General features: G+C 41.6%; 1 protein-coding gene across 34 annotated transcripts in view; it reads right to left on the bottom strand.

Moving 5' to 3' along the window:
* Positions 1-13527, bottom strand: part of CAMK2D (calcium/calmodulin dependent protein kinase II delta) — a 124345-nt gene that overhangs the window by 34218 nt on the left and 76600 nt on the right. For 24 of the 34 annotated variants that reach the window (XM_032109979.1, XM_032109980.1, XM_032109978.1 and 21 more), the window contains exons 6-9: positions 12616-12681; positions 9992-10064; positions 4275-4377; positions 640-723 (exon numbers count right to left, since the gene is read on the bottom strand). In XM_032109979.1, the coding sequence (XP_031965870.1) occupies positions 640-723; positions 4275-4377; positions 9992-10064; positions 12616-12681 (326 nt within the window). Of the gene's footprint in view, positions 1-639; positions 724-4274; positions 4378-9017; positions 9091-9991; positions 10065-12615; positions 12682-13527 lie in introns of those variants that run through there. The other 10 variants (XM_032109981.1, XM_032109977.1, XM_032109983.1 and 7 more) reach the window with 2 other exon arrangements.

Here is a 13527-nt window from a genome sequence, read left to right as displayed (position 1 = left end):
AACCCAAATTTCTCTGTATTCGGTCAACAGGAAATTGAATAGACCACCTACTAGTCTGAGATGATTCCCTGTGACTAAAGAAAAGTGCTGCCATGAATACAACCACGTACTAAGTGTGGGTAGAAGTAAAATAAGGAAACCAGCCACTGTTCTCAGCTGGGTAGCTGCCACATGCTGGTACCTAAGAAGGCACCGTTTCGAGAACTGGATCATAAAGTAAATGCTCTGTACTCCAGTTAAGAAAACATTTGATTTTGCATTATACCTGCAGTTGGGGTATATTGATCTGACCAAATTTTAGGCTGCTTGTGAACCAAAACTAAATGTCCAGCTCACAGTATGAACTGTTGTGTTTTCTAACTAATGAGACATGATACACCTGCAGTATTTAATACTTTTTGAAAGTATGTTGTGTAGACATGGCCAACAATGCCATGATAACACAACTTAGTAAATAATTAAAAAAAAAAAAAAGGCTTGTAGAGGAACAAAAAATCCAATGGCCTCTAGCAGAAATTAATATTGAATTTTATTAAATACCTATTTGGTGATGCAGAACATAATGCGCCCTGGACATAATTTCTCACCCTTAAAACACTTTACAGTGGACTGAATATGACTTCCAGAGTTATTTCTTACCACATGCCCACATATCCACAGGTTTTCCATAAGGATCTTTTCGTAACACTTCTGGCGAAAGGTATCCTGGAGTACCAGCAAAGCCTGTCAAAAGGCAAGGCAACTCTGGTCAAAACCTGTATGGGCTCTGCAAAAAGCAAGTGATTCTCATCTTGGCCCACAAGACCCAGGACATCATCTCCCAAGCCATGGATATGACCTGCTTCATTTGCCCATTTGTTTTTTATGGCACATGACCTAGAGGTAATGCTGACATTATGGGGGACCAACGAACAAAGCAGAGGAGCAGCTACAGTATCCTATATAAAAGGAGATATATTTTACACAAAATTAGAGCTACATCTAATATCATCTTTCCACTGCAGAACTCATTTCTGTGAAGTCATTCCACTTCTGGAAACCTCCTTATAAAAGTTTACAGGAAGCGTCTCTGAAGCAATCTGGCCTTTAAAATTTACATGTTCTTCATCCTTTATTCATGACCAGCAGTGCTGCTTTCTCTGAGCAGAAATGCAAAACGAAGGTATAAATATTCCTTTTCTTAGGACACTGTAAAGGATAGAAACTTAATGACCATTGACAGTTTGCACCATTTCAGTGAGTATGCCTGCTCTTTCAGGCATCTTTGCCTAATATAAGTGCTTGGGAATTCCTGAGGGGTGAGAATTTGGCGGCTTTCATGAAGGACCACATGCCATTTGTGCAATACCTCCCTGGATTCCACAAAACTCGTGAGAGACGGTGATAACATATAAAGTGTACAGCTACAGGAAAAAAGAAGCCTTTGCCCTGCAGTTGCCAATTATTTTGGAGTGGGAGGAGGAAATTCTGTATATTCTACTGAGAAAAGAGCTAAAATATGGTCATGAGAAATAAGCTTGTTTTTTGCAGTCTCCTGATATGGAAGCTATGAATTGTTAAGGAGTACTATCACACAGGAAACACATCTTAAGCTCCTTGGAGAAGCTGAAATATAGATGTTCTAAGTAGCTTTAAATAGAATGCTGTTTCACATCTCTTCTTGAGTGCAGTGCGCATTTTAAAGGGGAACCAAAGTCATCTTGACTCTAAAACTTACCACAGCTAAATGAACATTACTATGCAAGACTTGAAAATAAACTTTAAAGCAAAAACAAATATAGTATGTAGCTAACCTTATCTCTCAATGACGATACAAAATAGGTCTAAACAGAAATAATTGGTACAATTTTAGTACACAGAAGTATAGAATAGTTTGGATTGGAAAGGACCTTGAAAATCATCTTGTTCCAACCCCCACCATGGGCAGGGACACCTTCCACTAGACCAGGTTACTTCAAACTCTGTCCCTGCCCTTGGACACTTCCAGGGATGGGGCAGCCACACCAGGGCCTCACCAGTCTCACAGGGAACAATTTTTTCCTATCATCTGATCTAAATCTACTCTCTTTCAGTTTGAAGTGATTCCCACTTGTCCTGTCACTCACTACATGCTCTAGTAAAATAGTCTCTCCCCAGTATTGTGAGTGGTTTAAAGCAGCAAACACAGAAGGGTACACAGCCCTGATTTCAGTAAACAAGAAAGAACACACTGAAATAGGTAACTGTTATTTATCAGGTTATTCTATAACTGCTCAGAGGGACCCCCAAACAAGTGTGTACTTTTCAGAAAGGTGTTGCTACTTGCAGTAACTCCTTTAGCTAAAGCAACTTGCAAAGCTCGAAACTGTGACTGTGAAGTGTCTAGAAGAGATTGCATCACCTTGTACTCCTATCCCTGTATGATTTCTCTAAGTGCTGAGAGGCCCAAAACAAAATCCGTGCTTTGCTGAGCTCAACCTGCCTGACACCTTCCCAGTACATTAAACACCTGCTAAGCGGGTGGCAGGTTTCAACTAAACCCTGTAGCGCTTTCTACAAATAGGCAGAGAACAAGTTTGTTTTGCAAACATGCAAACCAGGAAAGTATTCTGGTTCTGTTCAAACACCCAGAGCTTGAGCCAGTTTCCTGCTGAGGCACAGCCATGGTTCAAGCAGAAAAGGGACCGTCACACCAGAGGACTACATGCAAAAAAAAGAAAAAAAAAAGAAAGAAAAAAGGAAGAAAAACAGACTGATGCAGAGCTATAATTAGAATTAGAGCACACCATGAGTCACTAAGTGCTGCAGGAGCCAGCAGAAAGCAGAAAAATCTTCTGAAAGAAAGTGAGAAAGTTCAAAATGCCCAGTGCATTGGTGTTCATGTTCTGCCCTGTTAATGCAGTCCCTGAAGCTGAAGGCAGGCACTCGGCCCACTCTGGACCGGTTTTGCAGAGTAAGTTCCAAAAAGGTACAGAACCCGCTCATCTTATGGAGTAACACTTTTTTTTTAAGGAAAGAGCCCCATTAGACGACTTTCTTCTCATTATCTTGCTGACTCTTCCTTACATATATATTTTAATGACATTCTATTCCCTTCTACCAAGTTCTCATGATGCTACGAGTCTAAACCAAGCATTTCAGAAGAACCAAATGACAAAAAAATTAAGTGCAAAATTTTACAGGGCGTTGCAACCTGCCCTGCATCACCTGCAGGTACACTACGTACAGAAAATAGCCCTGAAGTCAACTTCAATCTGCTGATTTTTTCTTGAGCTGCTTCCTGTTAACCTGATGTTTTTGTCATTGTCAAAACACAAACCACTTGCGTTTTGCCTTGCTGCTGTTCCACTCCTTTTGTACTGCTCTGTTTGTTGATGCGCAAGAGCAATCTGCATCTTTTGTGGATTACTGAAATCCATTTATAAAAAGGCTGGATTTAAAACAACAGGCTGGCTTATAAAGATGCCAACATATGTCCAATGGTACTGCCTGTGCATCTACACGTACTTACAGCTGTGAACAGAGCCTCCCAAGTCACTGCCCATAAAAACCTTTGTGCTTCTGTTCCAAGCTCACAACCACTTTGTTCCATTTCAAACTGCACTTTCTAGCTGCTCTAAGGGAGACTAGGCAGCTGCTATAAATATTTTATTCTGTATTTTTTTCCACCTGGGATTTACAACCAATTTTTCCCCATGCTTCACATCTGTTCAAAGAGGGTGGCACGTGAGACACGTGTATCGTAATTGTACACGCACTATTGTTTAAAATTACCAGTATTAAATATTTTCCACCATTCTCCTTGGGGCATCTATTAACCGTAACAAGCAATCTGTAATTACTGTCTGGTTACAGCCTCAGGTGCTCAATCCCCCCTATCTTCCCTTTCATTCAAGCCACATTCCAAAATTTCAGGTGTTTCCAGCTGACAGAGACCAGTTCAGACAAAATGTTTTGATGACTGGGCAGGTACACTCAGCAGCAGTACCTTACTGTCTTATTCCTCAGTCACCTGAGCACCTGAGGGGAAACCACCTGTCTCCCCCCCAGGCTCTACACCCACATTTCCTGCCTCTAGCTACCTGGGAGAAAGTGGGAGAGAAGGGGTTGTGTGCACCTAAGTCAAATCTATAGGCTGACAGAAGCTAGGACAAGCTAGGAATGAGGAAACCCAGGCTTTCTAGGCTCAAGGATTCACACAGCTCCACGTTTCAGTCTGGGGTGAGAGTGGGGCTGTTTGGGAGGCTAAACCACAACACTGAACAAATGGTGAGGAAAAAACGGCATTTACTTACCAAACCAAGCCTGTTGTTCTCCCTGGACTTCTATAGCCAATCCAAAGTCTGCCAGTTTTACTGCTGCTCCCTTGGATTTGCTAGCTAGAAGTAAGTTCTCAGGCTTTATTCAGAGAGAGAAAAAAATAAGAAAGTGAGACAAAAAGATAAGTAAATAAATTTTTGACAGGTTTTCACTTTTTTTTTTTTTTAAAGTTATGGTAGTCTGGAAAAGAACAAATACTTAGAGGAGTGAAAAAGAGAAGAAACCCATGAGTTTTCTCCATGAGATTTCAAAAACTGTACTTCCCCTTCCTATCTGGAAAGAACCACCAGACCTGTAACGAGCCTTCATGAGCCCATACCAGCGAGACTAAGGACAGCGTGCGGAGAAGGAGGATGGCCAGAATGGGCGTAAGGAGCTGTGACACCCGCTGGTGTGACAGGATGGGTCAGAGATTCCCAAGAGCTCACTGCTGGAAAAATGAGGCAGGAAACTCCCAGAAGATAGGGATTCATTGATGACTAGTCTAGCCCATGCAGTTTGCAGGATCAGGCACCTACAACCGTCAAACAGAAATGTTTTGCATGACATCCCAACAATAACAGCCCTGTGATCGTATCTGTATTTAGAGGGCAGGTGTATTTACACTGCAAATCCTTCAGCAAAACCAGCATACCCACGTTTGTGCCTGCAGAGAACCTTTACATATAACAATGTTAGTTAGTGAAAGTTCCCACTTTGCTGTTTTTTTAGAGGGTATGTTGGTCACATCTGAAATGAAATGCTACAGTACGCTTGCACAATTAAAGGTAAAGGATTTGAACATAACAATTGTGTTCATTCTACTGATCATAACAAATCCTTTTAACTCCAGTTAGCAAATACATCAAGTGTAAATTGCCCAAAGACAACTTTATTGTAGGAATGTTTGCTTTAAAAATACAACTAATAAACTACTGTAGAAATCAATAGATTATTTCAGAGAACTGCGACCCTCATAGCATTTTCTTGCCATGTCCTTCTTTCCAATCCCCACGATTTTTAAAAAAGGCTTTGTTCTACATTTACAGAATGACAAAACCCCACTTTCACAGCTATTGCTGTGACTCCTCAGAAACAATTTCTGCAGTGGTCTGTGACAAGGGACTTCACTATATCCAGGCTGGTGCTGGGGCCCCAATCCTGCAAACTTTTCAAGGCGTATTCCATGTTCAACCCAGCAGCAACCATATCACTTCCAAGGGACTATTTATGCGATTGCAGTTAATCCCATGCAGGTACTGACGCTGGAAACAATTAAGATCATAAACCTCTTTCAGCAAAGGCTATCTTTAATACATGTCAGGTACCCAGCAAAATATGCCTGAGCCTAATTAAGGCCTCAGCCACAGTGATACTTCTATTAATTAACAACACAACAGGCCCTGACAAACTCTTTAGCCTAAAGGTGGTTTGGTTTTTCCCCCTCTCACCAGACTGTGAAGGAACATTTTTTCAGCACTTTACCAACGCTGCTCTCTTGCTCATCCCTTTGTCGCTCTGTCATAGATTAGACAATATTAAAAAACTTTCATCAATAGTGACTTGATGAATCTTCTATTTCCACAGTTTTAAAAACCGAGATGAAGGGCACTCAGAAAAAAATATAATCTTTATATTCACTTAAATTGTCAGTAACCACCTCAACTACATTATATGAAATACTGAGTGCACAGCTGAGGACTCTTCTCTAGGTTCATCAACACTGATTTAAGCCATGTCACACTCCTGGCCATTTAACAACATTAATTTCAACACACAGTCACATAGTTCTGCAAGGTTTCCTGTCAGAGTGAGAGAAGTTCACAGTAATTAATTCCTGGAATGCCTGTTCTTGTATAAACCTCTTAAAGCAATGGATGATCCTGTTTGGTTGTGACCTTCAGGCAAGCCAAAAGCAGTGAAAAGCCTCATCCCTTTGGATGAAATACAAGCACTACCCCACCGACCATATACTGCTTTCCCAAAAAGTGATTGTGCTCAGAACACTGGTTTTGTGTTTTCTGCTGCTGGCTTGTTTTTCTGTTGGGTTGATTTTTTTTTGGTTTCTGTTTTCCTCTTGGGACTGTTTTTTTATTCCATTACATGCCTTTGCTCTGCAGAGTACCACTTTCACAGGTATGTTCCACCAGAATTCCTGATTTACTCTCATGCCAAAGACAAGAGCCTCCTTTTGGGCCATGCCATGTGGGACTGTGTGCTTAGCCAACATGCAGCAGCCATTTGAGGCTGGCCAGAGGCATGTGGGTAATTACCATGCATTAACTGGGAATGAGTGCAATTACTTGGGAACATGAACAGTGCAGCACAAGATTTGTTCCCTGGATTCAGTGGTGTCACCTTGTGCTCCCCGGCGACTGGTGGCAGCCAAGCATGCACAACGGCACTGTTAACCGCTAAAATTGCTTACAAATAAATTAACGTGATTTATGCCATACTTTTCCAAAGGTCTTTAATCCTTAAGATACCAAGTACTTAAGCCTCTGTGTAGTTTTCCTTGCATATACCTAGAGCAGCCACTCTGTGGCGGAAGGTAAGAGGGTCACAGCCACAAAATCACAGAAGTTTCGCAAAAGCAGGAATGCTGCTGGCCTGACAAGAACTGGAATTCCTACCCAGAAGTCACTTTTACTGGCTGGTAAAGCCAGGTTGCCACTAAAAGGTTAATTTTTTTCTGGGTCTAGGATCCACCACCATTCTGACTTACGCCAGTGATTACAAACAGAGCAGCAACAAGCACTCTTGCAGGTCATAAGAGGCTGCAAAAGCTCCTGTCTGTTTGCTACTGAATCAGCCTAGAAGTAAAGTTAAATAAAATGAGATCACCCAAAATCTCCCCACCCCCAAGCATGCCATCATGTTGTGGACTGAGTTATCAGAAAAAAATACATCAAGTTTTGCAATTTAAGGATCCATGCCAGCCCATAACCACCTTCCACATCTTGCTGTTCTGGTCCTGGCATCTTCTTTTCAGCACATGGCATTCTGCTCAGATTTCACCAGTCTTTCAATTAATTCTTTGGGTTTTTTGGCTTTTACCACAAAGTTGTAACTGAAGAAGGATGGTTTTCTGCTTCCTCAAGTTTTCACTTTCACAAATGAAACTGGGCACTACAGCTTGGCAGAAACACTTTTTCTCACACTGTTTTTTCAATTCAGCCTGGATTTGCCAGAATAAGAAATCCACACATGGTCTGGAGCAGGCAACAGCTGGATTTAATGCATTCCCAAAGAAAAAGTTGTTTTGTGTGAAAGTATGAAAAGTAATAGGAAGCATCCCTTATTCCATCAGCTTGCATAGCTACCATCCTGGTTTTTAAAATTCCTTTTGATGCTAGAAGCATAGGACTGCATATACGGTGTGGACAGGAATCACTGCAGCAGCTGGACTAATCTGACATCCTTCCATTTAAACTCATTCCATGTTAACGAGCTGCCATGCAAGATTTACAGATTGGACAGAGATTTGTCAGTCTCCTGTTGTACAACTGTGACACAGGAAAATCCCAAAGTGCAAAATGGGTGGAAAATTTGGGGTCTACATCTTTGCAACTCATCCTGCTCTCTGATCTTTTGGAGCAAGCCCCTTCGTGTTCCTTTATGACATCAACATAGACCTTATAAAGTCAGACAAGAACAGTTTGTTTGGGAGTGAAGGTTGGCAAGAAAGGCGACAGCATTCTGATTCCAATGTTATTACTCATGATAACCACTAGAAACTCTTACCCTAGGAGGAAATTTCTGCTCCCCAGAACTCATTCAGAAAGAAAAACTAAAGCCCAAGAAGCTGTGCCACAAGGGATTAGCGTGTTTCGCTGCCTCAGCCCACACACAATTTTTTCTCCGCCTCATAACGGATCTGATAGTTCAGACCTCCATTTGATTTCAAAATAAACCATCTTAGTTTCCTTGAGGATCGTGAAGCCCAAGTGCCCAAATGAAGTCCTCTCCCTCATCCAAAAGGTAAGCTTACGATGAGCTCTGGACAGCCTTCTCTCTTGGAGCCTCACAGTAAAAGAAAATGATCTTGACTTACTTCTTTCCTTGCCAACATATTTTAAATGCAGAGAGCATTCCTGCAGCAGATGCCTCTAGCCATTTGGATATAGACACAGTTAAGAAAGAGGGAATGCTCTCTCAGCACAGAGTTTTCTTTAGAAAGGTTTCTATCCCAACACTAAAGCTTGTCTGGAAGGAACTGAACTCCTCAGTTGAGTGTAGTGAGAACACTGTAGAAACTCCTGCTTGTTAAAGATGTTTTGCAGCCCAGCCATCATGTGGAGGAGAGAGGTCTCTGTGCCAGCGATCCCAGAGCAGCTGACCTTCTGTTACTAAAATGCATGGCATGCAAAGGCTACTGTTCTTCCCAGCAGCACTCCAAATTCTGCTGATGAGAGATGGGAAGTTGCCCTCATGCCCTGCCCCAAAAGCTCTGGATGACACAGACGAAGACCATGTATTCAACGAATGCACGCAGTGCTTGAAAAGCACCTCCTGCTCTCCCTGTACTGCCCAGTGCTAGACAGCCAGGTACTGGCCAGTCTCGAACAGATTTCCTCTGGGGAGAACGAGCTTGCTCTTGCATGTAGGTGAAGCCAAGTAAAAATAAATGAACCAAGGGGAAAAACAACAAGAGGGAAGCGTTTACATTTCGGCTGCTGGCGGCCCTGCGGGGCAGGGATGCTGCTCCGGCGGGAGGGCGGCGGGGCAGCAGCACTCACCTTGAGGTCGCGATGGACCACGCCCATCTGATGGCAGTGCAGCACGGCCTCCAGGATCTGCTGAATGCAATGACTGCATGCAAACACCATGGGCGCCCGTTAGTTCCAGCACCAGGCGACGGGGCGGCGGCCGAGGGCGAGGCCGGGCGTGGCTGCGCTCCCGCCCCGGCCTGCCCTGCCCCACGCCGCCCCGCTCGGGGCACGACGGCCTCAGGCTCCGCCGGGCGGTGCCCGCGCCGCCCTCAGAGACACGCGGCGGAGCGGCTGCCTTGGCTTTGGTTTGAATTTAACACCAATTTCTTTTTCCATGACAACTTTTAAAAGAAAGAAATTTTGCCACTAATTCAAGGTCGTATTAAATATTTGGCATCCTCTGTGCTTTCTCCTCCTTCCTTACTCAGAGCATTCACAGAGGCATTAAAGAATTGTAGAAATGGTTAGAAATCGCAGCGGCCGTGGAGGTAGCCCCCAAGCCAGGTGCTCCAGGTCAATAATTAGCTCCCTGCCGCCAAATTTAGCCGGCAATTAGCGGCACTTGCCTGAGGGCTCGTCACACCTGAGCGCAGCAGCGTGCGGCCGCTCGTTCTGCTACTGCCCCCCGGGCCTCAGCACAGCAGTGGCGGTCACATCTGCAAGCTGACATACATCACAGCCAGGGGTCACCTCCCTGTGCCCACACAGCCACACGGGACAGCCCCAGCATGGCATCGGCACCTGGCACAGCGTGGGCAAAATTCAGCATCTTCGCACGAGACAGTTTTTTGGGCAACCATTCCCCCTTTTGCCATGATGTATATTAGGCCTGTAGACTTGCAAACTGGAAAGAGGCGTCATGCATTATTGGTTGGACTGGTTGTTCAGAGGGTGAGGAGGATAGGCAAGGGAACATCACAGACATCCCACCCTCTGCCCCTACCCAGCGGAAAGAAAACCCGAAAGTTCTTATATCCAATTGATGGGCACCAGATACTGACCTTCAGGTCTCTGTGAACTATGCCATTTAGATGACAATGATTAACACTTTCTAGAATCTGCTGTATACAATGACTGCAAAGATACAAGGGCAGAATGGAAGGGAGAACATTTTAAAGGCACATAATCACATTAAATACAAAATAAAATAAAACTTAAAAGCAAAAGGTAAAGAACAAAAACAATTTTACACCTCTTGACAAGTCTTGATTGTACTTTGAACTGGAACAACAGCTTTGTTGAATACAGAGATATTTCCAGCTCCAACACATCCAAAAACCAGAGCAAAATAAAAACCCAAAACCTAACAAAAAAAGACATTTAGCATGGAACATATGACACTTATGAGACAGAATCATCAGACTGTACTTCAATTCAGCAGTATGGAAGCTTTCTGCAGTTTCCAAAAACTGCTATAGGAAAAATAAAGTGAAGGCAGTAAAACAATTACTGGCATGTTTTGGTTTTCTTAATTTTTTGTAGTGAAGTTAACATTTCAACAAGTGCTCAAACAAGAAAATGCTCAGAAATGACATGATATACAGAAAACAAATGAAACAAAAAAAGTCAAAAGCTAGGAAAAGCAAAACATTTTTCATTTTGAATCGAATCGTTTCTTTAAAACGATTAGTAGAATAAAGCCAAGTCATTCAAAAAGGTGGCATGCATTTTCATTTAAAATAGTGTCCAGCTCTAGTTTAGTTAGGAGTCAACTCAGGAAGTGAAAATCCACATTTAAAATTCAGACAAATGTTTTAGTTTGGTGCTTCCAGTAACTGAACTAGCACCTATTTTTCCATGCCCAGGTTTGCAAGTTTTGGCCAGTCTATGATGCCAAAAAGCACAACTAAAATATTCATCTTTTAGAGCACTGGAACTTTTTCAGATTTTTTTTTGGCACTACAAGACCTTATAATTTTTTTTTAAAGACATCTTTGTGGCACAAGTGAGTAACGGTAAGTAATACAGAGTAGTCAAGATGCTGCTCATCCAAAAGGTTTTGACCATGGAACTCAGAAGGAATGGTCATAAATCAGTAACTGGAGCCCAAGCCTGAAAACCCTTTCTTAGGCAAGTAGTTCACAACTCACTGCACTGTTTGAGTACAGACTACTGGCGTGAGCAAGGGCTTGCAGGAGCAGACCAGTGTGACAGTCTTGGGAGAGGCATCCACAGAGAACAGGAACTATTTCTAGAGGGATACACACACACACACACTAGATATATTTTTTATATATATATATATATGGATATACATATATATTTATATAAAAATACACAAAATACAGAGATGCATCATAACTAGATATTTCAGTTATTTGGTCAAATTTTTACTGAATATATAAAATGTGTATATATATTCTATATATATATACACACATATATATGCACAGCCCCTTCCAATATGTCATAATTCTAGAACAGGAAAAAATCATCACTGCAATTTTTCCTTATAATTCCCAGCTACCTTAAAAACACACAAGGACACCATATACTGGCCTTTGGCATCAATATTAGAAATTTGCTTCACTCACAGCAGGAAAAAATGATCTGAAATTTTTTTTAACATAGCTCCTCTTCTTTCACCCCACCTAAATCCCTAATGCTGGTTTTTTTCCTACAGGGTGTTTTGCTATGTGCTGTTCTGTATTTAAATGTCTAAAGCAATGATGTTTCTACCATTCCTACAGATGCAGTAAGAGCAAAAACAGTGGAAGCTTCCTAATACTCAGAGTAACTTCTTGTCTGTTCGTTATTATCCAACCACTGTTGTGTGGAACACTTAATTCTTTCCAGTCATCTCTCAATTAATTCCAAATGTAAAGGCATAATTTAAAGTTATATGTACTAAATACGTATCATTGAGGGGGTGTGTTTTTAAACACACAAAAACATAAGGATTCTTTAAATTTACTTCAAGAGCAATTTCTGTGAAGAGTGTGATGGTAGAACATACTGTCTTTAAAGTAACTGACCACAATGTTTAAGATTATTAATTTTATGAGAATATTTAAGATTTATTATTACATGAGGACAAACATGAGATAAGTGGTCCTGATACTTTATGCAAGAAAATATGATAACTGTCAACTTATTCTTCAAGTTTTTCAACAAGCACTTGCAGAAAATTGCCAGAGATTTCATATTTGAGCTCAGACTATGAGATGCACAGTGTAATTGCTTATTGCTGAAACACAACAAAGATTTTCAAATAGGAAAAGGAAGTTAGCACTTCTAGACCGAGAACAAAATTCATATTTAATGCAAAATTCTTTTAAGACCAACTTATGCTTCAACCTTTGATCAGCAAATGTAAGAATCCATGGAGGAGCTGCTTGAACTGTTATGTCCAGTTTGCAGAGGAAAAAATGGGTAACATTTTAACAAATTGAGATCCATTTTCAGCTTTTTCAGATCTGCAGACACCAAGACTTCCCGTGAGTTCTCCACCATGCAGTCGTGAGCTCAAACTGCCCAACTGTGTCCTTCCAAGTCTAAGAGAACTCCTGGAGAAATCCTAGAGTCTCACAGACTGGGCTAAGGAAACTGATGCCAAACACCAGGATATATTTAAGTAACTATCCTAGAATTATCAAAGGCAACATTAGAAAAACAAATTACTTACCTGGCATCTGCTTCGCTATAATATTCTCTTGCAACTATATCTTCAAACAATTCACCTCCAGTGACTCTGTTACAAAAAGCAAGATGGGGAAAAGGAGATTTCAGAAGTGAAAATGCACATCTTAAATTAACTTGACAAGGAGAAGTCAGAGGGGAGTAAGTGAAATATTTGTACAGAAATGCAAGAGGTTTTGCAGCAAGGTGCAGGAACTAAAGTGGAAGGTTTGTCCGTCCAAATCATTACATGAATAAAATGAATATGGTGGAAGTGCAATCAGAAAGAGAAAATAAAAACTAAGGGTGGCAGCGTATTGGGCAAGATGCCAGACATCAAGTATGAATGTCAAAAGGAAGGAGTAAAACTACAAGGATAAAGGGAAGTGACCAGCAAGGAAAATTGTGGCTGAAGTTCAGAACAGTTCAGGATAATTTGAAAACTGCAAAGATAAGAAATGCTAAAATACAACAATGTTAAAAAAGGAAAAGGGCCTTTCAGTGTAGGTCAAATCACAACAGAGGTGTACCCAGGTGCCAGAGGGGCTGGCTTTTTGTGCTTTGGCCAGAAAGAGCGTTACTGAGTTGGAAGGGAAGTATCAGTAGAAGCGGGGTACCTTAAACAGTTTAACAGCAGATTTTTCCTAGAAAATTTCCATTCATCTTTGTGGAGAAAGTAGGAATAGCTTAGTTAAAGTACCACTTAAGTTAAGTACAAGGGAAGAACTGCACAATCCTAGGGCCAGTAACAGAAGTGGCTGTGCATCATTGCATACCCAGGAGCTCATTGGACCACCAGTGGTTTAATGGTAGAAAGTGATTAAAAAGAAATAAAACTGTTTTTATATCCCAAAAATCACAGTCCAGAATGAGCCCTGAGCAGGATGCTGCCACAATCTTGGATTGCATCTGAAATAGG

This window comes from Corvus moneduloides, chromosome 5 (assembly GCF_009650955.1).
Source record: "Corvus moneduloides isolate bCorMon1 chromosome 5, bCorMon1.pri, whole genome shotgun sequence".
Lineage (NCBI taxonomy): Eukaryota > Metazoa > Chordata > Aves > Passeriformes > Corvidae > Corvus > Corvus moneduloides.
Note: the sequence above shows the minus strand (reverse complement) of the source record. Positions and strands in the feature narration are given on the sequence as shown.